Here is a 25,819-nt window from a genome sequence, read left to right as displayed (position 1 = left end):
GCACTTTTGAGTTCTGTTACGATTATGTAAGACCCTGTTTGCTCTGCATCCTTTCCGCGCTCATTTTGTCATGAAAGCTGCATTCATACGGCTGTTGAGACAACTCGGATGGACATTTAACATGTGTATTCGTACTGGATGGCAACGCAACTCGGTCCCTACGATATATATGTACAATCATAAACGGATCAGCGCGCGCGGAAGCACGGGTTCCGCTCCGGTGTGTACAGACGTCCAACGCAACGGGGCGCACCGGCAGAGGAACGGAACGACACCGCGGAACGGGGCGCGCACTGCGCGGTTCCAGAGCGGCGGAACGGAATGTAACTGACGAGCGGGCACAGCGCCGCGCTCACGGCGCATTATCAGTTGCCGCTGCACCGCCTGCAGAGGAGTCGCGGAGCGCTCCAGGCGCATTGTCTAACAGACTTCACTGCGCGTGCCCTGTTCGACAGAGCGGCCGCGCTGCTCCGGGAATAACAGAAACACGCCGCCTCGAAACAACGCAAAGAACATGTCTACTGGCGGGCTGGTGGCGGCACTCCTGTCATTTCGCTACATGTGTTGCCTCCACTCGGTCGCACACAGAGCCTTTTCACCATAACAAACCAAACAGAAACGAAACGAAAGCGGGCACACCACAGCGTAACGAAACTGGAACACGTAACAAGGCGACCACCTGTCCCCGCGGGGACAGAGGGAGGAGAGAAAGAGAGAGCGAAAAAGAGGCGACAGCACCGATACATCGCATGCAGCTCACAGGTACACGTACAAACTCACAGTCTATATAGGGGAAACGCGACATTGGGGCTGTTGCGCGGCGGGTCCATCACGGGCAGACTCCACTGGCACTCGCTAGGTGGCGGGCTACACGCACGGTGAGCGGTATAGGTGGCGTTCGTGTCACCGCGCCGATTTGATTGTTTTTAGATGCCGAATATCGAGACTCGAGAGTAAAGGTGGAGGAGGAAGAACGCTAGTTTATTGGAGACCCGTCTGACCAAATCGGAGGAGTGAGCGTTCCGATCACGTGTGGGGAGATTCCTGTCTCGAAGAGGAGGAGGAAGTCTGTTTAACTCGCGAGGGACATTCACCGGAGCGTCGGCGGTCTCCGCCTGCGGCAGGCCGCGGCGGAACACAGAGACAGACAGGAACGAGGAGAAAGAGAGGAGAGAGCCGGAGAGAGCGCGCCGAGCGTCTGCTTGCGGCCCGCTCACACAGCTGTCCGTTCGACCAGGGCCAGCCCGCTGCCAGCACGAGACAACACGGAGACCTCGGGGACCGAGAGGCACAGCGAGGGTCACTGCCCGGCCCGATCCGACCCTCCCCGCCCACCGGCCGAACAGCGCGTCTGTCTGAGGGGTCTGACGCGGCTTTCGTCAGGGCGCGCCGCCAGGGCCGCCACCGGCCACCGCTGACCCCCTCTGGGGAGCCCTCCCCGGAGTACCGGGCTGGGCTGTGCGCGGGGCCATTGGAAGAGGGCCCAACAGCGACTGAGGCTGACCGAGCGCCGCGCCGCGAGCTCAACTGACCTCAGCCGGTTTCAGCTGACGCCAGCTGCCTTGGAGCGACCCGAGACGAGGTCCCTGGCTTCAGATTTCAGACGGGCCAAGCTGATGTCAACCGATCCTCGCGCGCAGTTTAAACCAAACGACCTCAGTCCGACATCAGCTGATAGGTATATCGTGACCTCAGTTGACACCATCTGACATCAGATGACCCCAACTGAGATCAGATTACTCCACTTGGCCTCGACTGAGCCCTCTGAGCCGCCCAGCCGCCCTGGTCCGTGTCTATCGGACAGGACCCGCGTGCCCCGTCCGAGAGGCGGCCGCCGGCAGTTGCCGGGGTCGCCGCTAGGGCGGCGCTGGTGTTAGCAGTTGCACGGCGCGGAGCTCGGGGGCTGCTGGTCGGTGAGCCGCGTGCCTTTGCTGGCGTTCATCATGTTGGGGTCCGAGTCTAAGCTCTCGGACATTTTGTCGCAGATGATGTCCACCAGTCGCTCGAACACGGCCTGGCGACAGAGACGGAGGCGGTGAAAATGCGAACACTACATATAATGTTCTGTCCTGACTCCTGAGTCTGACTAGTGGAATCACGCAATCTGAGACGAACTAAAGGCATCGCTCACATCCTTAACCCCCCCCCCTCCCAGGACAGCAGGCACTCCCCTGCTCCCCCACTACTACTAGTTGCAGCGTCCCCCTCTAGCGCCACCCCGTACTTACCTTGACGTTAATGTTCTCCTTCGCGGAGGTCTCGAAGAACTCGAGACCGAGCTGGTCGGCCAGCTGCTTTCCGCGCTCGTAGCTGATGACTCGCTCGTCCTCCATGTCGCATTTGTTCCCGACCAGGATCACCTGGGCGTTGTCCCATGAATACGTCTTGATCTGGGTGCACCTGTGGTTGGAAGGAAGACAGTTAGTACCTATCGTGCCAAACCATGCTGCCTGGGATGTCATGTCAACCCGTTTAGTCCGTTCCATCGACCTTGTTTGCCGAAAGCGAAAAAAAACAACATACGTTTTTGTGTTGAGTGCCTCATGTGTCATGTCAAGACTGATAAAGACATAAGACGATTTCCTAAATGACCACCATCCTGTAGCAGTGTCTGCCAATGCTTCAAGCCGCGGCACTTTGCCTTAGTAGGTAGCACTCTGCCACGGAGAAAACGCCCAGTTCAGCGGTCTTCTTTCCCCTGACCGGTCAATTTATGCTCACGGAAGAAAGCCTTAGCTCTACTGACAAGCTCGTGCCGTTTGATAATGGGCATGGATTGTCGCGAAGGGAAGTGATCAGCGCTCTGCTACTAGCGTTCGGAGTTTCGCCGCGCTGTCAATAGATGGCGTTAGTTGTAGCGCCTGCAGACTCTGGGATAGGCTGCACCGCACAACACCTGGCACCGCTGCACGGCACCGGCGGCAACGGGGCTAAGCCTCATTTTTCATAGCTCTTCTTAGCTTAGCATGATCAGGACTCGATCAATCGATCCAATCGTTGAGCGACACGTAACAGCTTCTGTGGCCGAGCTGCGTCGATCAGTTCCTGTCGCTTTTGTCGCCTGTCCCGTTCGTGGCTCACGCGCCACCATTGTGTCAGTATCGAGCGCCGACCGACGTCATAAATAGCGCTACATTATTGATATCGATCGGACACGCTCTATCAGGGCCGCACACACGTTAGTCGGCCACAGCCGGGATACGTGGCCCAGTCGACTGTGAGCCAGGGTCGATCTATGTGGGTCACAAGGTCAGCGGGGCCGCCCGCGGCCCGTGATTGAACTGTTCAGCGCTGGAGTGAAATGATGAACATCACAGGTACCCCATTAGTGTGACAAACGCTCAACATGTGGGCATGAATCAGCACGCTGAGCTACAAATACCTACTCAGCTCTTGCCTGCCTGTTGTATACCATGCATCTGGTAGTTAACATTAGATAATGCATTCGATAGCTGCGCTTGTTTTGATCACTGTCCTTTACGCATCGTTATTAAATCGACAGACGGGCTGGTAAAACAGATCGAATGCGAAATATTCCATCAACATTTTATGAAACTTCATGAAACCGCCATATCTCAATCTGTCTCTCTCCCCCCCCTCTCTCTCTCTCTCTCTTTTTCTTTCTCTTTCTCTTTCTCTTTCTCTTTCTCTCTCACATTAAATCGCTAGTAACCGGTCAGGACACTGGACGGGACTCGCATCCTCCGTATAGCTGACATTGTTCTCTAGTTACAGTCTTCACCTTAATTGTTCACTCTCTTGCCCGTAGTAAGCGTCACCGGCAATCATAGCCCGTAATCATAGCATGTCTATTGTCTTCAAGTGACCTTTCCTATAGAGTCGAGAAGACGGCATCAAGGGAAGTGGGAACACCTGCAACGACGCAATATCTTTCGTTATACCGTGGTCATTTCAGCAGACGCCAGCATGGCCTCAGCCGCACTCACCAGTCCTGGACGCTATTGAAAGACTCTTCGTTGGTGATGTCGTACATCAGGATGAAGCCCATGGCGCCGCGGTAGTAGGCCGTCGTGATCGTCCTGTACCTCTCCTGACCCGCCGTGTCCTGCCGAAAGGTCACAATTGATGGGTCATAGGTTAGCAATGCGTGAAATTAGGCATAAGGAGAAATGCGAACGAGAACTATTTTTCAAACTAGGCATAAGGAGAATGCGAACGAGAACTATTTTACATCATTTTTTTTCTCTCCATAGGTGCACACGCAACATCATGCCCCTGCCCAGCACTTCTTATTTATTCACAACTTAATAAGCTTATGAATGTAAAAAATACAGAAGCGTTAAAATGTAAGGTTATAACAAAACATTATACCCACCACATGATTGAATATAATATGCATTATGAAACATTTTAAATGTATCTATTTTTTGCTTCCACTGCTGACACCGATACGTCATCATCGGTGGCGAATGCAGACGGTTGGCGCCGCCCCGCCCTGCTCCGTCTGGCGTCTCCCCGCCGAGGGCGGGGAGAGGATGGGAGAGGGAAGGAGAGAGAGCGCGGAGATGTCTTGCCGCACTGCGCACTGTGCCGTGCCGCGTCCAGCATGGACAGACAGTCGGCGCGGCCGCCGGGCGATCCGCTTAATGGAGTTCTGCCGGACCGTGCCGCCGATACCGCCACGGCTGCTGCGCTCTGCTGGTGCCCTGTCCGTTCATTTGCCAGCCACTCTCCGCCGGACATTGCCTACTCAGTGTCTACTATTTACTGTCCACTGTCTACCGTCTGGTGTCCGTGACAGTCTGTCGATTGGCCTACGTCTGCTGACCGCCGTCTACCGTCTACTACTGTCCACTATACGCTGTCTAGTATCTACCGTCCTCCGTCCATCTGTCAACCGTCCACTGCGGTCGGTCCACTGTCCACCGCTCGCTGCGAGCCACTGACAACTGTTCAACGTCTACCATAGTAAGGTCTACGTCATTCGTTAGTCCGAGCTATCGCATCTTCGCCACCATTGCACCGTTTCTCGGGCTTCTCAGTGAGTACTTCTGTTTCCCTGAGTCCTCTGGTGAGTCCTTTCACCGTTCCTCTGAATCCTCTGGTGAGTCCTTCCATCACTCCTCTGAGTCCTCGGTAAGTTCTATCACCGCTCCTCCGGTGACTGAGGTAGGAAACTCGATAACTTTACCTGAAGTCCGTGTCTCCTCCCGCAGCAGAACTTTCCCTAATACCCTGCAGGGACGCCGGCGCTCACTCTAGGGTGTCTTCTCTAACCCTATATTAAAGTTTACGGATTCCTTCGCGGACAGTTATGCAGTTTTATTTGATTCATTTTTATGTGCAATGTTATTTATTTAAGCCAAAGAGTATCGCTCAGAAATATATCACCCCGGTCACAGGGTGAGGGCGGGGCTGACCCTGCGGTCAGACCAGACGGGGCCAGCCGCCCAGCCGCCCTGGCGGCGGGGGCGGGGGCGGGGGGCGGGGGCGGCAGACCAGAGGCCAGTGTCGGTCTGCGCTGCTGCTGGCGTCACTGAGTCCGGTGGCCGGCCCCATTCAGCCGGACGTCTGGTCGGCTGCTCCTCAGGCCAGGTGATAACGAGCTCGGACACCGCCGAAGGAGGCGCGCCGTGGCCAAGAGCCAGTCCGGACCGAGCGGGGGGAGTGGGGGGTGCACACGGCCTGATATCGACCCGGAGCCGGCGTCACCGCCGCACCGAGCCGGCCCGTCGACACCGACACGGCGCCGCGTCGGCGGCCGGCGGGTCAGCCGGGGTTAAACGGTGCGGCAGTCCGGCTGATGGCTATGGATCAGTGGAGGACTGAATGGTGTTTGCAAGGACAGTGTTGACCATGCTATTGAGTTATGTTTGTCAGGTGATATTAAAGTGTTACAATGCTGCTATTCTAGGGTATAAGTAATGCTAACTGGCTCCTGCTGGTGACCTTTCCGTCCAACTAATGTAAAAGTAAAATCGCCGTGTATTCAATGACTCAAATACGGCAATTCCGTTTTGTCCGTCATGCGTAATGTTAAAGTTCAGCATGAATTGCTGACCTTTGGTCGTGCTCCATCAGCATTCTAACTGCACCTTGCCTGGTCATTCTGCTCTGTGCCTTGACAATAAAACCGCTCCCTGGATTAGCACATGTGTATGACTTGTAATGGTAGCCGGCTACAGGTGGGCCACCAAATGTCATCTGATTTGGTCCGGCACATCTGTTTTCAGTGTCACAGGCGCGGAGACAACTGACTCTGGGCCGCTACACTTGTCATGCGTGACGCTGTGTGCTTCCCTTTGATCAGACGCTGATTTTGTCAAGATACATGTGGAAAACGGCATAGCTCGAGAAGACCATGAGGTATTTCCAGCTGCCTTTGGGCTTGGTGCTTTAAAATGAAATACATTACCATAAAACATTTGTAAAGTAATGATGCTCGATGATGTCAGTGATGTTATTTGTTGAGAAATCAGAAACAAACGGATATAGACCATGTTCCTATACATGTAGCACGTACTTCTGTATTGATGCAGTTTTTCACTTCGTGCACGTTAACCCTCGGCCGTAAACGGTGTTTTGCCACCTTCGCCCATGCAGGGGGGGGGGGGTTGGTGCGACCCCCCCTGGCGTTTGAAAACGGAGCGTCGTAGAGCTTAGCGGAAAAGACCAACGGATTGCTCTCAACGAGATCTCGCGATTGGTGGTATATTTTTTGGTCCTAGGTCAACATTTGACCTACTTATGACCGGTCAAAGGTCAAATTTTCGGAAAAATCTAACTTTTTCAGATTTCCGCGCCGATTGCGGCAAAACGGTAAGAGATATCGACTTGAAACCTTCACTATCGTGATCCTTGATCAATTCTCTATCATTTGGTGTGTATATCGATGTCATAACTCTAAAAATGATGCGTTGGGAGCATCGGAAGTCTGCAAGGTCATTTGTGCATTGGGTCACGTCAGGCGTGTGACGTCACTGACCTGACCCTGACCCAAAATGAACTACAAGCAACAACTGACGATGCCTGAAATGGATAGCAAATTCGAATTCAGGGCATCAAAATACCCCGAAAAGGCATACAAGTGCAAGAAGTCATTACAGGTCAACCGAGGTCACTGACCTGACCTTGACCTTTAGTAACCTTGAAAAGGTCAACGGACATTGTGCCAATGTCAAATCAGCCAGTTATGATTCTAAAACAATCCATCAGTGTGTCAGGTCAGTCGGCATTTATACCATTGTGAAGCAATCTCCAATTTAACGTAAATCTGGCCGGAGGTTGTTCCCTTTATGACGTCATAACTCCGTGACCTGACATGACCTTGACAAATTTTTTTACCAAAAGTTGCGCAAAGGATGCCCCAAAGGGTACTGAAAATTTGAGCAGGCTATCTGAAACGGTTCGGCGTGTAGCTAAGAAAAACCTCAGGGGGGGTTGCACCCCCCCCCCCTACATGGGCGAGGGTTAATGGATAGTGCCTTGATGATAAAAATGAATATGCTCGGCCAAAATAGGACGCTTCCCTTTGAAGACCGCTCGTAGTAAACAAGAAAAGTCATCAGCTAAATAAAGCCACAGGGCACCGAACTTTGACCAGCGTCTGCCGTGAGTCCCATTTCGCCCGGAAGCCGTCACGGCTCATTTGACAGTTGAGCCATGATTGCGCGATAACGGTGCTGGCAGCTGACAGGTATAGGTTCGTAGAGCTTGTCGTAATAACGGTGGACCGTGACAGCGCTGAATGGCGGTGGTGTTTCCTCATATTGTGAGGGCAGGTGTGATTGTTTCAACACAATGATCAACGATCGGTTGTGGTGAACGGAGATTCGACTAGATAAGCTGCATTTTGCTTGTGTATGTACATATGTTCCATTATGAATACGCATTTTTAATAACAATGATTTTGCTTCACAATCGTTTGTGAAGGTAACGATTATTTGTAATGTAGAGACCTAAAGTGCTTACAAATATTAAATATTTCTGCATGTTTACCCTATCGTACGACATTGCTTAGCAGCAAGAATGTCAGCGTCACTACAAAGTAAATGTATCCCACCTTCCCAACCTCTTAAGTATTCGTTCCCAGACCACACCAATGCACCCATTTGACGTTCCCGCTAGTCCTCCTGTGCCATCCATCCGAGTGGCTCCACCTAGGCAGACAGCGAATGTCAGTCAGACCCAATGAGAGTCCCTATACCTACTGGGAGCGGGCGGTCGCGTCCCGGCTGAGGGAAGGGGGTGGGTGGTCCGCTGTCTACCCGGGCCGTGCCCACGAGAACAGATGGTATTGTTCTTACGGATGACATGAAACGATGGCGAGCGTACTGAGAGACGAACGGAGCGTGTAATTTGGGCGCATTTGTCCAGGTGAGGAGTATCGTCTGTGCTATTTGGGGAACTGATGAACGGTGGATATTTATTTCGTTAATGAATTGGATGTTCAGGCAGAGAATACGTCTCTCTCTCTCTCTCTCTCTCTCTCTCTCTCTCTCTCTCTCTCTCTCTCTCTCTCTCTCTCTCTCTCTCTCTCTCTCTCTCTCTCTCTCTCTCTCTCTCTCTCTCTCTCTCTCTCTCTCTCTCTCTCTCTTCTCTCTCTCTCTCTCTCTCTCTCTCTCTCTCTCTCTCTCTCTCTCTCTCTCTCTCTCTCTCTCTCTCTTCCGGTACACTACTTACCCATATTTGAAGTTTGACTCGCTTGTCTTGCCGGAACACGGTTTTCACTTTGAAGTCGATTCCGACTGTTGACACGAAGGCAGATGTGAACGAATCGTCGGCGTAGCGGAACAAAAACGACGTCTTTCCCACTGACGAGTTACCAATTATCAACAACTTGAACATGTAGTCGAAGTTCTGGTCTGCCGCGTCCTTCTGCCATCGTGGATCTTGGCCGGCCATCTGCAAGGAAGACAAAATTAGATTGTTAGTTCGCGTCGAAAATGCAAGGTATCTCGCTTCTTTACTGTACAAAGGAAGAAATGAAAAACATTCTTCCCAAAACATATCAATGTAAATATTTACTGTGCGGTTGTGTGGTTCGATTACGATCACAACTGCAGTTTGATCACTCAAACATAACGCTATCATATGATTATATTGGATCTCATTTATGTTTTGGTAAACCTGTGCTATAACAGTTATTGTCATCAACCACTCATTTGTAACAAAATGAACCAGCCAATCTCATCCGAGCGGAGTTGCCAAGTCCGAGTTCAGTGTCTGTCCCCGGGATCGGTGGTCGGACCACGGCTGACCGGCCGGGGACAGTACCCCGGTCTGGGGCTCTGGCCCGGTCCACCGGCGGCGTCAGCAGCCGCTACGTCACCGACAGCCGGCTGGCGGCGACAGCGGAGGTGACGCTCCAGAGCCGCGACACTTGTCCAGGGAACAGGCCAACGAGCTCGTTCCACGGCCAGGCGCACGACACTTGCCCGCTATCCGGAATAGACACCGAGACTGTCCCTCGGACGTAACACTTCAGAAAACAGAAGCCGAGGCTGACCCGCCGACAGCGGCCGCGGCACTCCAGGTAACAGGCCGTCGAAATTGTCCCCTAGGTACAGCCGCAACCTCAGCCAAAGGTGCAGCGGTAGTAAAGGCACAGCGACAACCTCAGTTTCAGCCAAAGGAGTAACAAATCTAGCGGGGAACTGGAGATACTATGCCGGCACGGTGAGGGACGGAGTTTTCGTACTGTAAGCTAACTAAAATCTAAATTATCGTGACTCCATCCCCCCCCCCGAACCATCCACGGCACCACGAGACGAGACAGATACTCTAATCGAGCTACTTAGGGGATGGGATGAAACATAGATTGCGGCTACCCAGTATACCCACCAATGTATAATAACCGTCTGTGAATCGGTCATGACATTTCACCTTTAAGCGAGAGGTCATGGTTGGTCAACCGTAACGTATCCGGTGGACGGCTTCTGACAGCGGATAAATCGATACGCAATTCGTGCCAGGGCCACATTTTTACCTGCGCTTATTTGCCGAAGACGCCACGGCTTAAAAACGGCATGCCCGCACGCGCATTACTCGCCCCAAGCACGAGATTCGGCGAGGGCTTATGTACTTACGATGTTAACCTTCCATAAATATCGAATGATACAATTCCACACGTAGCCGTGAAATGTTTTTCCGCTCTTCTTAGCCATTTCCCAGTCTGAGCCATTTGCGAGGTTGCTACGAATCCCTTTCTGGGATGCGACACCACATTTCATATTTAGCCGTTCTGCTCTGCAGGGACTGGATTCATGTCGTGCGGCACAGTCTACCTATCCAGGTAACTACTGGTGATGCCACCTAGCGACGAAGTAATCAGCTTTCACGGACGCTGCCAGACGCTCGCGAATGACTGTCGCAGCACAAGTACACATAACTGCAACGCAAGGCATTAAGACACCAGACAAGACTTCGATGCTAGTGCTCTGTCGAACACGTACCTAACCTCTCACGTGAAAACAGCTGTAAGTACCACAGGAACAAAAAATATGCCATGCCGGTTTAGGTAGTCAGACGTTCATTGTAATTTAGGTAATAAATATCCGCAATAAATGAAAGGAAATGAGTGGTGGTGAAGACGGTTATCAATAAACCAAAACCAATAAAATCGCTTTGTTCCCTGATATCATTTACAAATCCCTCCATTTATGGCAAGTAATAAAATAAAAGTGTGATGTTGCATATTTCGTACCATTTCTGACAGAGCGGCGAAGTGTTTTCCGGTTCCGCTGCGCTGCGGCATGTACACGGCGTCCCCCATGGCTCTGTGCTCCCACTGAGCTGAGTGGGTCAGCCACCGTCACTGCGGTCCGCCTCGCAGAGTTCCGCATTCACTTCACTGCACCGATCACCGGAGCATTATCCGCTCAGCTCCCGTTCCCGGAACATTCAGTGCTCACTTGACCGCGCTCTTCGCCAGGGCATTCAGCGCTCCGTTCAGGTGGATTTATTCAGTTGCCGGCGCGATAGGGCACCACCTGAAACTGCGCCATGAGATATTCACGGGCTCGGCTCAGCGAGACGGAATGGCGGTGGTAACTGCCCGATTCGCTCCCGTTTAACCTCCCACGCGGGGGTCGTCACAGCCGAGACCGGCAGTGCTCGGCGCTCTCGCCGCGTCGATATCCTCACTGGACCTTACAGGGTTGGGCAGATAAATTGGGACAAAATACATATTTGCATTTAGAACGCCGTAGCTTAGAAATTTGTAAACATAGGCATTTCAAATTTGGATCACATATTGTCACACCAATTTTACACATTTTCACCAAATATGGTCACCGTGGTCCACATGCATCAGTCCTTATCGGTGCCTGGACTGGCCGCACGCGCGGCGAGATCTTCCGTCTGAAATGGCTCGTAATTGTAGCCAACTGGCACTGCTGAGGCTCACCACAGTCACATGGGGACGTTCGTTAGACTCACCCGCAAAAACGCCCCAGGAACCAGAACTTGTGTGGGCTGAGGTTTACTGAGGAAGGGGGCATTTTCCCTTGGGTACAGTTTGCGGGATCCTCCGTTTCAGGAGATTTTGTATTTAATTTACTCTATGCCGGGGAGCTGACTCCTCGAAGAGCATCACTCCATGCAGGATGTTGCCTTCTTTCATCTTGTTGATTCGAACTGCCGGAATAATGGTTAGGTACCCTGTAATGACGAACCCCCTCCCGATTCCGTAAAATAAGGGGGCCCCACGTGACCGTCAGAAGTCACCGGGTGGAATGCCAGCACCGATGTCTGCTGCATGCTTTTTGGAACTAAGATCACGTCTTCTGGACTGGTTGCGATGTTACATGGTGTTTGCGGTTGTTCATATGTTCGGTTATGGGGATACCATCGTCGAAAAAGACCTGCACGTGCTTGCTCGCTTCTCCAAGCCCTTTAAAGAGGAAACAATCTTTTTAACGTCACAGCTGCTTCAACATCTATGTTGACAGGTTGATAAGCATCAATGCATAAGAGTGCATGTTTGAGGTGCTGGTATATCGCTTTCTCATGGCGCGGCTACCTTCGTTGTAAGCTCGCGCCACTGTTTTCGCGAGGATCCTCTGATTTAACTGAATTTTGCCTTTTAGCCCCCCTGGAAAACCGGGGGAGCGGCCGGTGTCAATGCAATAGGTATGTAAGGATGAGTCAATATCATCTCTTCCTCCAACGTTTACGTCTGTTCGATAAACACTACTTTCCGCCATTTGATGGAGCATAATTAGAGTATTGGCACGCATGTGGGCGCGGACTAAGTTGATAGTGGCCTGCTTAAGCCCACGTTCTGTGACCAGCCGACTCAAAATTACAACACAACCTGCATAACATGGAAACGTATTCATTAGCCTATATTTATGTTCAAACATTATCTTTATCACTCAAAAAATAGTCGTTTTAGAGGAAGTTGAAATTTGTCCCAATTTATCTGCCCAACCCTGTATGGACGGGGTGACGTGACCTTCCCTCCGCCTCTCTCACTCTCTCCCCGTCACGTCACTCTCGTGTCACCGCGTCTCTCCCCTCTCCCCGCGCTCACTCCGGCCGTTCGCCCGGCCGCGCCGCCCGCACACCTCACACTGCCGATGGTGTCGATGGTCGGTCGGTCGGTCTGTCGGCGGCGCTGGGACGGTCGGCTGACGCCATGGGGGCTGGCCGCCGGCCGGGCGGACACACCAGGCGGTGTTCACACCCTCTCTGCACGACACCGCTCCCCCTGCCGCGAACCCCCGCAGAGACAGGGCCGCGGTACCAGCGAGCTGCGACTCGGTAGTCACCGTGCCATGGCTGCACTGTGACACTGACCGCTACACAACTGCTCAGTAAAACGACCGGACTTGGTCAACGTACCAGTTCCGCAATACTTATGGGCTATGGCGACTGCGGCGCAGTTCGCTGCACCAAACCGGCAACCGCACACTGCAGGCCACATAGTTTTTACTTCACTGGAGCTGAACCACCTCACACCCACTAAACATCCAGCACTACCGAGCACGTCCGAGAACGCCGCTGGCGTGCCCGGAACACGGCGGAAGCACGCCGGGCGCGGTGGGCGGTCGGCCGTCAGTGGTCGGCCATTGATTGTCGGTGAATAATGGAACTGAGACGAGCGCGCCGGCGGCTCCCGCCGTGCCTGGTCCGCCGGAGGCGGCGATGGTGGAAGACGGGGCTAATATTGATGCGGATGGGATGGGAATGCTGGACTGTCTGAGAGTGAGACTGTCGCACTTTTCTGCCTATGTCTGGTCTGGGGCTGGTCTGGGGCTGGGGCACTGTCTTGGGATAAGGTAATGTCCGGGCCTAATGAAAGCAACGTCAGAGCTGTGTAATATCTGAATCGAATAACTGCACCGATTTACCCCAGCGCCGCCGCACTATCCGGAATTCCCGATGATGTGGGACGGGCTGGGGACCGAGCACCGCCTGATCGCGTGTCGGTTCGCGCCGGAGCGGCAGAAATAGCCCGACGATACACGTCAGTCGCGCGATATACATACAGGGCTTCAGCGGGTGCCCTACACCGCTACCGTTCTCGGTATGTGGGGGTGGGAGGAAGGAGAGGGGGAGGGAGCGGTCATGGCTCCTGCCCGGAGCGGCGGTCCGGGCCGCCCCATGACATGTTCGTTGTTCATTGTTCAACTTCATTGTAAATTCGTCGAAACTTGGTCTTTTTACCAAGCTTTTAGAAAATACGTCAATTAAAAGCAACTATATATCGAATGTTAAGGAAGATAAAACATTCTTCGCAATTGAAATGCTTATCGGGAATTCTTAAAGTGACACGGAAAATGTCGCCTGTAAAGACGGATGTATTTCATAGGCAGGGTTGTATACGACTCAATCAATAGCAATCAATTCAATCACGACAAATTTGGGAAACCAATCAAATCAATCAAGTCAGAGCAGTTTTCGGGAATTGATTCAATCGACTCAAACGCGACAATGAAAGGAATCAATCAACTCAATCAAACGACTCAAACTGAGGGGCCGGGGACGATGAGCCAAAGGGACAGGGCATGCACGGAATGTCCTGTATGTGCGTACGCCACTGCCTGCCTAGATGTGTCACTGGCTACCAACAGTACCAACGAAGGTAGATAGGCTATATGTGAAGAATTCAAAACATTTTTATTGCAATACAATTTGAAACTGTTAGGACTGGGGGATAGGGATGAGGATTAAAAATATATTTAAAAGGAAATGGAGAGGACAGGGACTCTGGAACCACAGGATAAGCTAAGGACAAAGGAAGTAGGATAGGAACAGAAAACGGCACGGTGCGACTGCGAAAAAACAAAGAAAACGTTTTGCCAACAAGTATGCTAAGCTTTTATAAATGCTTATCCTACGTCTTGGATTTTTTGGTAAGATGCCGTCATTGATAATCATGTAGTATGGTAGATTATCATAAAATAAATCGGTTGTACAACACCAATTTCGTTTTAATTATTATTTCATTCGAAATAAAACCACTTTATAATATTCGGTAAAATATTTTAAGGAAAATGAAATATATTAAATATGTTATGCTTAGGCTCTCAGGAGAAAAGGATCAACAAACGTTCTGCTGCAAATTAAACAATGCAGCAAATTTAGCGAGACGAAAACGGACCTTTTGTTTCAGTTATTTTTGTAGGGGTTTCAGATATTTAGGTATAGAGTTCAGTGGGTTGTTTCTGAGGAGATGTGGAGATGTGAATTATTAATTAATCACACTTTATTAGTATATAGGGTCTTGCACTTTATCATCTGGATTAAAAAAAAAACGTTTCCTGCTGAGTGCAGAAAGGTAGGTAGGTGCATCGCCAGGTTCTATCACCAGGATTGGAGCAGTTATTGCAGTTGAAAGTCAAAGTTGGCTGTTCATGTTTAGGCCCTGTTCTTTATTTGGCCATCTACCCCATATTGCAGTTGTGATGACAAGCAGTTTTCAGTGTAGTTTTGTGATCTTTGATGTCATCAATTGGTGTCATCATTTTTCGTCAACTAAAACTTATTTGAACTTTCCATTCAATCGACTCAATCATACGAGTCACTCTAATTTTCGGGAATCAAATCAGTCAACCAGTCGCTAAAGTCAAACGAGTCAGTCAACCAGTCATCTCGAAAAATCAATCGACTCAATCCAATCAACTCAAAATACGCGTTGAATCAAATCAATCAATTCAATCGACTTGATTGGTATACAACCCTGTTCATAGGCGAAAATATGTACCTTAACCTAGTACTTGTCATACGAGTATGTAAACTTAAAAAACGTTCGGCGAACCAAACGCTCACGAATACTACGCACTAACTCTTCTAGATCACGAGGCTACGATCACGGTTGTAGATTATGACGCTCTATGCACTCCGAAGGGAACGAATGTCATGGTAAGTTATATAATACTCGACCTTCAATCGGAGTATTGATTCTGTCATTAAGAAGTGAAACACCGTAGGTCATGTCATTGTGCTTAGGGTGTCTTTATGTAAGAGAAATGAATTTCGAGACCTGAGGATTGAGATATCCATCCCCTGCTCAGAGGGTCAAGCTTCACTTTTTCGAAGGCCAGTTTGAAAGGATAATCATCACGCTAAGCTAAAACAGACCCAGGTAGGCGTACCATTCGACCTCTATCGACGTTTTCCCTCAGCTGACAGACCTCACACGGCTGCAGCGCCCTCTACGGGGTGACGGTACCTAGAGGGCGCCAGCGCCCGGTACCGTGGCCTGAGGTCGACCCCTGTGGAGCCCCGAGGTGCAGTCTGCCGGTATAGGTGGAGCCAGGCTAGTGGTGGCGCTCAGAACATGATGGCTTGTCATGGATAATGCTTACCTGGATCAGAAGCCAGACCCCTTGGTTCAGAGCCAAGAAACTGTAAAATCCCTAAGGTCAAACCAGCATCTCGCGCTTTACTCGTACCTACTCTTAGAGCATACCCTCGTCATTCTTACATATTTGCGATACCTACTGTGAATGGCTGGCTCCTAAAGACCAACGCTGACGTCACTCATGGAGCACCAAACGCAGTTCAGCAGTCACAATCCGCTCTCAGCTAATGCTGTTCACACGAAAGAACAATGCAATCGTGTCAAGGACGACAAATAGCACAGCGCACAAAGCATATCGATTTGTCGATCGTTGCACTCATCGATTGAATGAGATCGTTCACACACGAGTGAATGGAATTCAGACAGCGCGAGCGAGCAGTAATGTTCCGTCAGCATGTGATCGACGTGGCAACGTTATGGAAGCGTGCTGCTGTAGTCATTTGCCTGACATATTTTTATGGATAGCGAGGCCTCATTTGGGATAACGAGCATACCTACTCTGCTTATTCACTGAGCGTCATCGTGGTTTGATTGCATCCAGCAGTGAGCACATGTCTCAAGATGGGTTTAATTATATCCCCAAAGTAAAAATACCTATTTGTACTAAAAATATTTGTACTTTAGATGTTTTAATGGGCTGGTCAGGGTCAACTTTTTTCATACAGGTCACGGATAGTGAATAGCCACTCAGGCCACCGACGTAATAAATAATGTAAACCTCTGAACCTAACCAATAGCCCATCATTTTATTCACAAAGCTCTACTTCTGCCTGCAATTAGTCCTATTGTGCCCTTCATTAAAAAAACATGCCTTCATTATTCACCTCAAATGTCAAGTACCAATCAATTGCGTCAAAAGACGCAAACTCGTGGTACGTATACATAGTGCCATGCATCGTGTATTTGAAACGAGCACCCTGTCGTGCATTGTACTCGCCCCTCTGTTTGAAGACCACATCACATGTCCTCCATGACCCTTCGTCATATCTGTCCGTCTGTTTTTCGGCCAAGATATGTCTCAACGAGTGCTGCTCTAGGCTATTTTCTTCATCGATCAGGGTCCATGCTTGATGTCCATTTACGTTATGCAAGGTGTCGAGATCGTGTTCTTATGTGTCTATTATCCATACGCGTCCTCCACTCCCTTTGTCTGTGTCCGTGGCTAAAATCCATATCATTTCATTTCCTTCACTCCCCCATTTCCGTTTCCTCATCGACTACCCATATCCCGTCCCGTGCCCCGTTCCGCGGCCCCCGGATCAGCCCGACACGGCCGGCCGTCGCCGCCGTCTCGACCCGCTGGCTCCGTCGGCTCTGTCGCGCGGCGCTCGCGCCACGTCTCGGAAGTACAGATCGTTAGGTTCCGGACACGACCAGCGGGGCCGACTACCGATGGGCGGCACCGCGGCGCCGTGTCAGGAACGGATGGACAAGGGTTGGGAGAGAGACAGATTTTCGACGACCCGAGCGCACAAGGAGGATAAAGTGCTAAAGCCGCCTATGGATCTGTGCCACTTGACAAGCCTGTTTTGTCATGCAAATTAGACCATCATCAGGTGAAAAAACTCTGGCCGTATATATGAGGTACAAAGCCATGTCTACCGACTGACAATTTCGTTGTACGTACGTGTCGACTTCACATGTTCTTGGACACCTAGCTTATTAATGATGAAACAAAACACAATGAGATTAAAAATCGACCGCATATGGTAGATACATTTAACTCTTTATACCTAGCCATCGTTTTACCCGACCGTGCGCGTTGTCCAGCACCCACCGCATGGTCCGTTCCAAGTGCGTCTGAATCTGACCGAGACGGCCGGCACTGAGTCAGCAGCGACAATCGATAATCGATAACGCGTTGGCGGCGTCAGCCAGTCGCCGGAGAGCACGAGAGGAGACCACTGGGGGCTGGCGCCGGTACGAGTGGCGGGGTGACCGGTGGGTGGGGACGTCACAGAGACAGCGGCCGAGTCTGAGATCAAGTCAGAGTGTGACTCCGGGACTGGGTCCGAGTATGACTCTGAACCCTATCACGGGTTGAAGTCCGAGTTTGAGCATGAGTCTAAGCTGTGGTACCCGAAGGTTTAGGCTGCCGGAGGTCTGGGCATCCGGAGATCTTTTTGGAAAGTTTTATATACAGCTAGCTATTTAAACGGCCGAGGACAAAACTTGAACAGCCGATCGATGACGGCCTCAGGCTACACTTGTCACAGCCTTTCATTGAGGAATGATGGAAGGCTGTTGCATGGCATGTCAAACGATCTCCGCACAAACTTCGGCTATTAAAGGGCATTGCCTGTTGGCAATGTTATCAAATAAACAAATAAAGAAATAAGCAAACGAGTTTTCGGACTACCCAGCATCGCCAAAGCAGGCCATTAAAGCAGCTGGTAATGCAAGCCGATGTTTGCGGCGGGTGGGACGGTCGTTTTTATTATTTATTTTTGATTATTTTAATCTTTGCGGCGTTCGCGCTGACATCTTAGGTGGCGAGACGTTACGGGCGTTTCTTTTCTTCTCTTATATTGCGGCATTTGCGGTGGCGTTGTTTGCGGTGGGCTGCGGGCATGCGGTGGACGAGGTAGGCGTTTTTCATTCTTTTGCTTGTGCTCATTCATTGAAACCTTTGGTCTGGTAATGCTATGGCATTGCCACTCTACGTAAACCACGCTTCGCGATGCCTCCGTCTGCCTCTTGCACTGCCTCTTGCACCGTCTGCCCGCGCTGCCTCTTGAATGGCGACAGGCGGACTCATGTCCTGTCACAGCGGTTCGTAATCGGGCCACTCCACCGCAGTTCCGCGGTAGATAAGGACCTGCAACGACCTAGTAGCGCTATCTGTTTCATACCGCAAGCGGAGGTGCTAAATGCCGATATCAGTCCTTCAATGGTCCTGACTTAAGTCGTTTTCAACACCTCTGTGACATCGATATAAAGCGAGCCAAGACAGAAAAAGCGATGACTACTCAAATCAGATAAAGGCCACATATTTTTTAGGTACACCTCTGTACCTATAAGTACAAAGGTGTGAAACAAACCAGCCGATGGTCTCATCGATACGGAACTTCGAAGATTGGGAACTAGCTACAATCAATTAAGTTGGCCAACAGATGACAGGTTTCAGATGATGGATGGTATCACCAGACAACTACCATCACCGTTCACTGGTACATGCTTCTGCAATAGAACTGCACAGGGACCTGCAGCAGTTCCCAGCATATCTTCCCTTGACTTGTTTTGATCAATGATCAGTCCGCTGCATTAGGACAGCGAACAAGGTCACAAAACCTGAGAGCAATGCCATTGAAACATTATTATTAAAAGAAAAATGATCTTTAAAATGTTGGGTACCACCTGTAGGTGATTACCAACATTTTCTCACCTCTTCTAAAAAAGAGGCTGCAAACATCAAGAGAAATTATGGAAAGACAAGGAAGCTCGATGCACGACCGTAATTCACATTAACGTGATCTTTGATGATCAAATGAAGAAAGCAACGAAGACAAAAGGCGAAACGGGTCAGATGAAACAGGAGGCTTTTAAATTAAAAGATCACCAATGGCTAACTTAGTTGCCATAGAAGTAAGCAGATACATAAAACCTCCTTGAGCTTTGTGTGCATGCCTCTGATTGTTTGAGCGAATGTGTGTGCCGACAAGCTATCAGAACTACGCTATTCGCTGACAGGTATGGTATGCGTCTTATCACAAAAGCTTGAGACCAAATGCACCTATGCTCAATCTATGCTGTCTGTATGTAAGCTTCTCTCACGTATACAGTATCACACCTTTTAAAGATCACACATTTTTGTACAGTCAGCGTCCACTAGTCATGTTCACTTCCGTCCGACCAGCGCTATTCCAATGGCCGGTCTGACCTCTGAGGCCTCCCGGCCGAGGAGCAGCGATGATGGGACGGCGAAGGTCGGCCATCAGACCACAGCGGGCGTATCTTCTCCCACGGCCTATCTTTATGGTGATGTATGGCCTTCACTGACTGGGATCCACAGATGTAGACCCGGCCTGAAGAGCGTTATTGCACACACATTACGTTTAAAACTGAGCTAAGGCCTACGCCTTTTAGTATTGCTAGTAAAAGGTTTGTATCACATAGCAATGTTCTCTAAATAAGATTCTCCTCTGCCCTTTGCCCTAAATGGCATCCCTTTTCAGCTCCGCCTTTGTTTTTTGTTTGTTTATTTGTTTGTTTGTTAGTTTGTTTTCTCGAAGTAGCACGTAAATACTTAGTTGACACAAGTGTTCTATTCGATTTCTGTTAAAGAGACACATTCTTGGCATATAGTTAGATAAAATGAACTACCATGGCAACATAACCGTGGCATGTTAGCTATGACTCTTATCAGGAAAACTTGATTCAGCACATGCGTTATGATGCCCTTCCCAGAAAGCCCTATAAGTCACAAGCAGTAGATTGCATTCAACATCCACGCCGGCAATATATTACGGCGTTTGAAGCTGCATTAGGCGTATCAGTCCGGACGTGAGTAACGCCGAGCGTCAAATCGCGATAAAGTTAGCCATCAAGGGGCTCTAAACCTAATCCCGTCGTAATCTTCAACAGAATTGAAATGAATGAAGCGAGTAAAAATAAGCCAGGGCAAATAGCAGCATAGCTTATAATAAAATGCCGCAAAGACTTGAGACCAGGCAACTTGAAATGACAAAAATGAGGACGAACTCACGAAACTGGAATAACTTGGTCAATGAACCTATCACGCTGCACCCATTTGTTGCAACTTGGCAGCGATATACCAAGGCTGTACCATGACTGTACCGCCCCTTCTGGCGAGCACCAAGGACCTCGATACACGGTACCTAACACGGCCGACAGTGGCCGGAGTGACACGGCAGCCGCGGGGTGACGGGGTCACTGTCGACCTGACACGGCGTTGTGCGGCCGACACCGTACACACCGGTCCTCGGTCCACACCACGCCGGTCCTAAGGCCGACACCACACCGCGCAGGTCCAAAAGCTCACACCACACCGCACCGTTACCGTGAACGTAATGGCCGGCCGAAGGGGCGTATGTAGATCGATCACAGTGACCGGTGGCGGGTCCAGCCGGCACGCCACCCACGATCAACACGGCCAACAAAGGAACAAACACCTACCACCGGGACGCAGTGAGGAACGACCACCAATGGTGTGAGGTGCCATTACAGCTGAATGGCGGACATGACTCTATGACGCCTTTATCTCGGAGCTCTCATTATGAATGAAGCAGCTCTGCATGTTTTATCAAACTACACTATATAAGTGCATCAAAAATAACCTTCATGTTATGTCGAATCCAGAGTGCGGAATGTTAAATTGAGTTATTCCGAACTTCTGACATACGTACAACACCCACGCAACCATCCGTCACCCACGGTGATATCGGCAAACGTTGAAACATTCAGAAAAGTCCAACGTCACTCAAAACGCAATTCATTCAACTGTATAGTCGACTACAGAATGATGTTCCACTTTTCACAGGCAATTATTTGCCTGGAGTGGTAGGCTGTGCCGCATCACACGGGCTGAGTTCACAAGTTATAGCTTTGTCCCAATGCTCACAATCGACACGTTTAATTGCGTGATAAACGGCACAACTCAGCGCTCCGGTCAACTGATAGCTTCTGAGGAGTGTAACATCATTCTGTAGTCGACTATACTTGCCTTTGCCGCGCGAAACGTTGAATCACGCCTGGAGAGTCATGCGGCACAGCATGGTTTCAGGCGCCTACCACTAGCGACATCTATGGACTGGAACATAACCAGGCGGCACAGCCTACCTTCCAGGCAGCCTGGCCTCTCGTCGCCCGGCGCAGAGCAGGAGACAGGCAGCTCGGGCAGACGCTGCGTTTGCTTCACGCTATCCCCGTGTGAATCAGCTAGCTGTCCAGTGTTTTGCTGCATGCAGCAATCTTCATTGCTGCGAACTGCACCCACGCAGCCTGAGACGACCCACGAACCGACACTGTACATGACACACCTTGTCTCTAACAGTGCCGCCACTTGCAGCAGACGCGACCTTTACCAATCGATGAAAAATTCAACACCTTGGAGACCGTAAAGGTCAACGGCACTCAGCGGTACCAGCGGTAATTTTGGTGCAACGACCCACAAGCAAACAGGAGCTTAGCACGAAAACGATATAAACGAGTTAGCGGCAAACGGTGCCCAATTCCGATAAAGGTGACGCACACCTTCAGAGAGGCCGTCTCGCCTGTCGGATTTCGTCAGCCCACACTCTGCGAAGTGTCTCCGAGAATCTGGTCGTCGGGCGTCTGGTGATTTTGCGCAGCGTGGGCGTGAGCTGCTCGAGAACGGCCATAAAGGCCGTCATAGGCAGCGAGCCACTGGCGACAAGAGGCCATTGAGCGCCGTGATAGGCGGCGCAGGAGCGGCTGAGGTGGCCGGTAGTGCGACAGACTTGGTAGTTGGGACCGCTTCATTCTCCTAACGGCCCCGGCAGGGAAGCTGGCGTTCAGAGGCATGCTCGTTTGGCTATGTTCTGGAATAGCAGCCGCCAGCCACAGGCAATGTCCTCTGATGATTTCCCACCATAGTGCTTACAGAATCACAGTGCGATATTTCTAACACGCTACTGAACGTAACACTGTCCCGCTGCCTTTTCGCTTATCCTTTGCGCAGTATTCCGCATTATGCCAGCACGGCACGTATGCGGTGGAGGTGACGCAGTGTGCGCCAAGAATGTCGCCGCCGCCTGTGTATGACAGGGTACCTGTTGTGCTCCGTTCAGATAACAGGCTCACGACGCGGGCGGAAAGCAGAATAGGGCGCGCCTGTTACAAACATCTGGTGATATTTCCCAGAATGCAGGGAAAATTGAATCTTGTCGACACAGCGTAATGCGTATGCTTTATGAGATAGAGTTACGAATAACACGTACAGTTCAGATCGAACAGATATAGATATGTGCGACCAGCAAACAGAAATGCGCTGGGATATACAATCAGAATATGCGAGCCATAGACCTCTGCAAACCGGTATAGAGGTCTATATGCGAACCTATCCCACAAAGAGGCAACTGATCCTCTTTTATCAATACGACTTAGAAGTGCTCGACATCAAAGTATAAGAAACTTAAACGAATTCTCATAAAACCGTTATTAAAAACAAAACAAGTGAACATGCTACCTACTACCGACGACAAATAACATCACCAGTTAGGGCAGACAGAGACACGGAGATTCAGCGGTACTTTTTCGAAAAAACGATTATCGATCACATGAGAACCAAAGATAGCTGGCAGTAAGTCGAGTAAGAAGCAAAAGCAATACGAATCTATTGTGTGCGTTTTGTACATTGGCTACAACCTGATATGCGGTTGTGTACGGTTATTGTACCAGGTAAACAGGATTCGAGCTGAGCCGTTCGTAGCAGCTCTGAGCTAAATGCCATCCCGATCATTGAAGATGACAGAGGCAATAATTACCTCAAACACAGCCGGCCTAAGGTGACCCCGACCGCATAATAATCAGCTGACAGAGAGCCCGACCTTCCCCGAAATAGCACCACAAAGCCACCACATCCCACCGTCCCGAGCACAATTGGCTGTGATTTCATCATCACAGAGACACACCATATCGGATGTCATGTATGCCGACACGATAAGGTTTCGCAAACCGGGCAGCTCACTGTTCCATCGTCCTCAATAGCGTTTTGTTCCGCGGCTGTCATCACATGGCTGTTGATATAGGGTTAGATGGATGAAGCAGGAGGCGTCAGTCCGCACAGCCACACACATTTCGGACAAAACTTCTCATCGAGTCTTCCGAGCGAAACATGGCAGGATCACACCGCCGTGACATGGCTCAACTCTGAGCTTTCTTGGAACGATACCCGTGTTTCTTATTCGCCCCGGCTTCTTCTGTCATTAGGGACACGTGAGTCGCGAGCCGCGTGGGACGCGTCACTCGGACCCGTCCCCCGGCTGTGATGGGTCTATTGCAGGGACTCGGGCGGTGACAGGCCCTGTCTGAGAGAGGTCGCTCCACGGTGACCCCCGCCCGGTGACCTCCGTAGACGCAGCTGTTTCTCCCTCCCCGCCCCGCCCCCAGGTCAGGCGCGACACTTGCGGAACTGTGAGTCGCACAAGACTGACACTTGTGTGCGGCGGGGTCGGCCGGAGCTTCGCCGTCACTCCTGGCACGGGTCACCATGGCTGTAAACGGGCTCGGTGGCAGCTCGGCCGGTCATCCTCCGATCTAACAGGGCTAGCAGTTCGGCCGGTTCCCTCCGCTGTCAAAGGACTCGGTCGGCAGGCGGACGAAGCTATGTGTCCCGTGTTTCCAGAACAGCCGCTTATTTAGGAGGAGACAGGTCATGATTCCCCTGGGAGCCGTAGCTTTGGCGGAGGAGCCGTCTCATGATCATTGCGATAGGACACCGAGAGGTAGGTCGATGGTGATAAGGGGTGCGCTCGACCCGGCCCATGACGCGGTGAGGGTCACATCAATACCCTGTTCAATCATCAAGGCTAGATGCTTAATGTGATAAGTGCGTGCTGAATGAGAGGCAATGGTACCTGTCTAGTGTAATCGAAATCTATAGTAGGATGCTCTTCCTCATCTGGAAGTTCGGAGGCAGCCGCAATTGGGTGACGTGGCCACGGGCTCGAATCAAGCGCGAGCAAGGAGCCGAGGACGTAGTGTAAACTATGTCGAGTGGTGCAAATAGCCTTATCAGGAGCATTCCACGGATCTCGCCCACTAGGGTTGAAAGCCGTCCTATATCTCCTTATCTCACCTCATCTCACTTATCCTCACATCACTTGATTAAGCAACACCATACGTCGTTCAGCCTCTCATTACCCCCGCAACAGGTGTTCTTTCGCCGGATCGGTCCCCAAACTGTCCCACCCCCTCCCTCAGGAGGGGGGGGGGGGGGTGCTGACGTCACCCCAAACAGAGGCGGGCCCGGCTGACGTCACTGTCCTCTGACAAGCGGCGATTCACCACCAAATGACCGCTCGACCTGCGACGCCGGACCCGCCGGTCACCCATTAAACGGCGCTCACCACATCGATCGGAAACTCAAACTCCGTCCCGCTCGCTGCGGAGATGGTCCACAATGTCGAATCATCGCTGGATGTTCTCCAGTTGATGGGAACTGTTGGTAGCTCGAGAGCACTGGTTTCCGCTCGATGAAACAAGGGACACGGCAAGGAACGAGAATCATAACCACGACGAAAGAAGCCTACTGCTTTGAAGTGGCGGCTCAGACGAGGCGAACCGGAGGATAGGATGGACGTTACTCTACGCTACCCAGACTATCCGATCCGCTCGTTGTCCTCTTTACAGGGGTTTGCCGATGGGTCTCGGGACGCGGTGCTCGGGTGACGGCCGCGGGGCACACCCCCGGGGCATCTGTCGGCCGTGATTGCGCCTTTATCGATCGTTCGCGCGGCGGCAAGGCACGGCGCTGGGCGCGACACGGGCCGAGACTCACCGTGAGTGCCGCTGGTCGGGCGTTCTCTGCTCCACCGGTGCCGGCGGGCGGCGGGCTGGCTGGGCCGGCGGGCGGCGCGGAGGAGGCGGCCGAGGTCGGGCTGGGTCAGGGCGACGCCGGCGGTCGGCGGTCGGACGGCACACCACACGCTCCGACACCTGGCCTTACTGTTGCTGCCGCCGCTCGGCGCCGTCGGCCACCCAGAGTCCCGGATGTTCTGATAAGAAAATCAATGAGCGCTGCGACGGCGCGCGGCCGGTCGACGCTGGCGCCGCGCGGCGGACGAAGGGCGAAGCTGCGGCCGCCGACCAGCGCGCCGCCTACCGGCCCAGCTGGGAAACTGAGAAGCGTTGGTGAGACGGACATCCTGCCGCCAATTACTGTCAGGAAGCGGGACGGCGGACCCCTTGGGACGGACCTTTCGCCACAGACTGAGTAAATACGAGACTCCCGGCGCGAATAAACGTCCTCCTTATATAATGTAATAACGTTTATTCTTGGCTGCCAGACATGTCACAAACTAACACTAGAAAAAGCTCGCAACGGCACGGCATCAACAATAATGG

At 51.4% G+C, this 25,819-nt stretch overlaps 1 protein-coding gene across 2 annotated transcripts; it reads right to left on the bottom strand.

Annotated features, from left to right (window-relative positions):
• Positions 1–111: 111 nt before the first annotated feature.
• Positions 112–25,478, bottom strand: LOC122392975 (ras-related protein Rab-3). 2 transcript variants are annotated; one of them, XM_043388381.1, is made up of 5 exons: positions 25,254–25,478; positions 8,644–8,865; positions 3,948–4,066; positions 2,229–2,400; positions 112–2,014 (listed from the first exon to the last, which is right to left on the bottom strand). In XM_043388381.1, exons 2-5 carry the CDS (start codon positions 8,863–8,865, stop codon positions 1,874–1,876), a joined length of 654 nt encoding a protein of 217 aa, XP_043244316.1. In that variant the 5' UTR covers positions 25,254–25,478; the 3' UTR covers positions 112–1,873. The 2 variants fall into 2 exon arrangements, with proteins under 2 accessions (XP_043244316.1, XP_043244315.1); XM_043388380.1 differs by lacking the exon at positions 25,254–25,478 and adding an exon at positions 10,667–11,112.
• Positions 25,479–25,819: the final 341 nt, after the last annotated feature.

The sequence above is a fragment of the Amphibalanus amphitrite genome, unplaced genomic scaffold (genome assembly GCF_019059575.1).
Source record: "Amphibalanus amphitrite isolate SeventyFive unplaced genomic scaffold, NRLGWU_Aamphi_draft 000509F_arrow, whole genome shotgun sequence".
Lineage (NCBI taxonomy): Eukaryota > Metazoa > Arthropoda > Thecostraca > Balanomorpha > Balanidae > Amphibalanus > Amphibalanus amphitrite.
The sequence above is the reverse complement of the archived record's forward strand: the minus strand, read 5'-3'. Positions and strand labels throughout refer to the sequence as shown.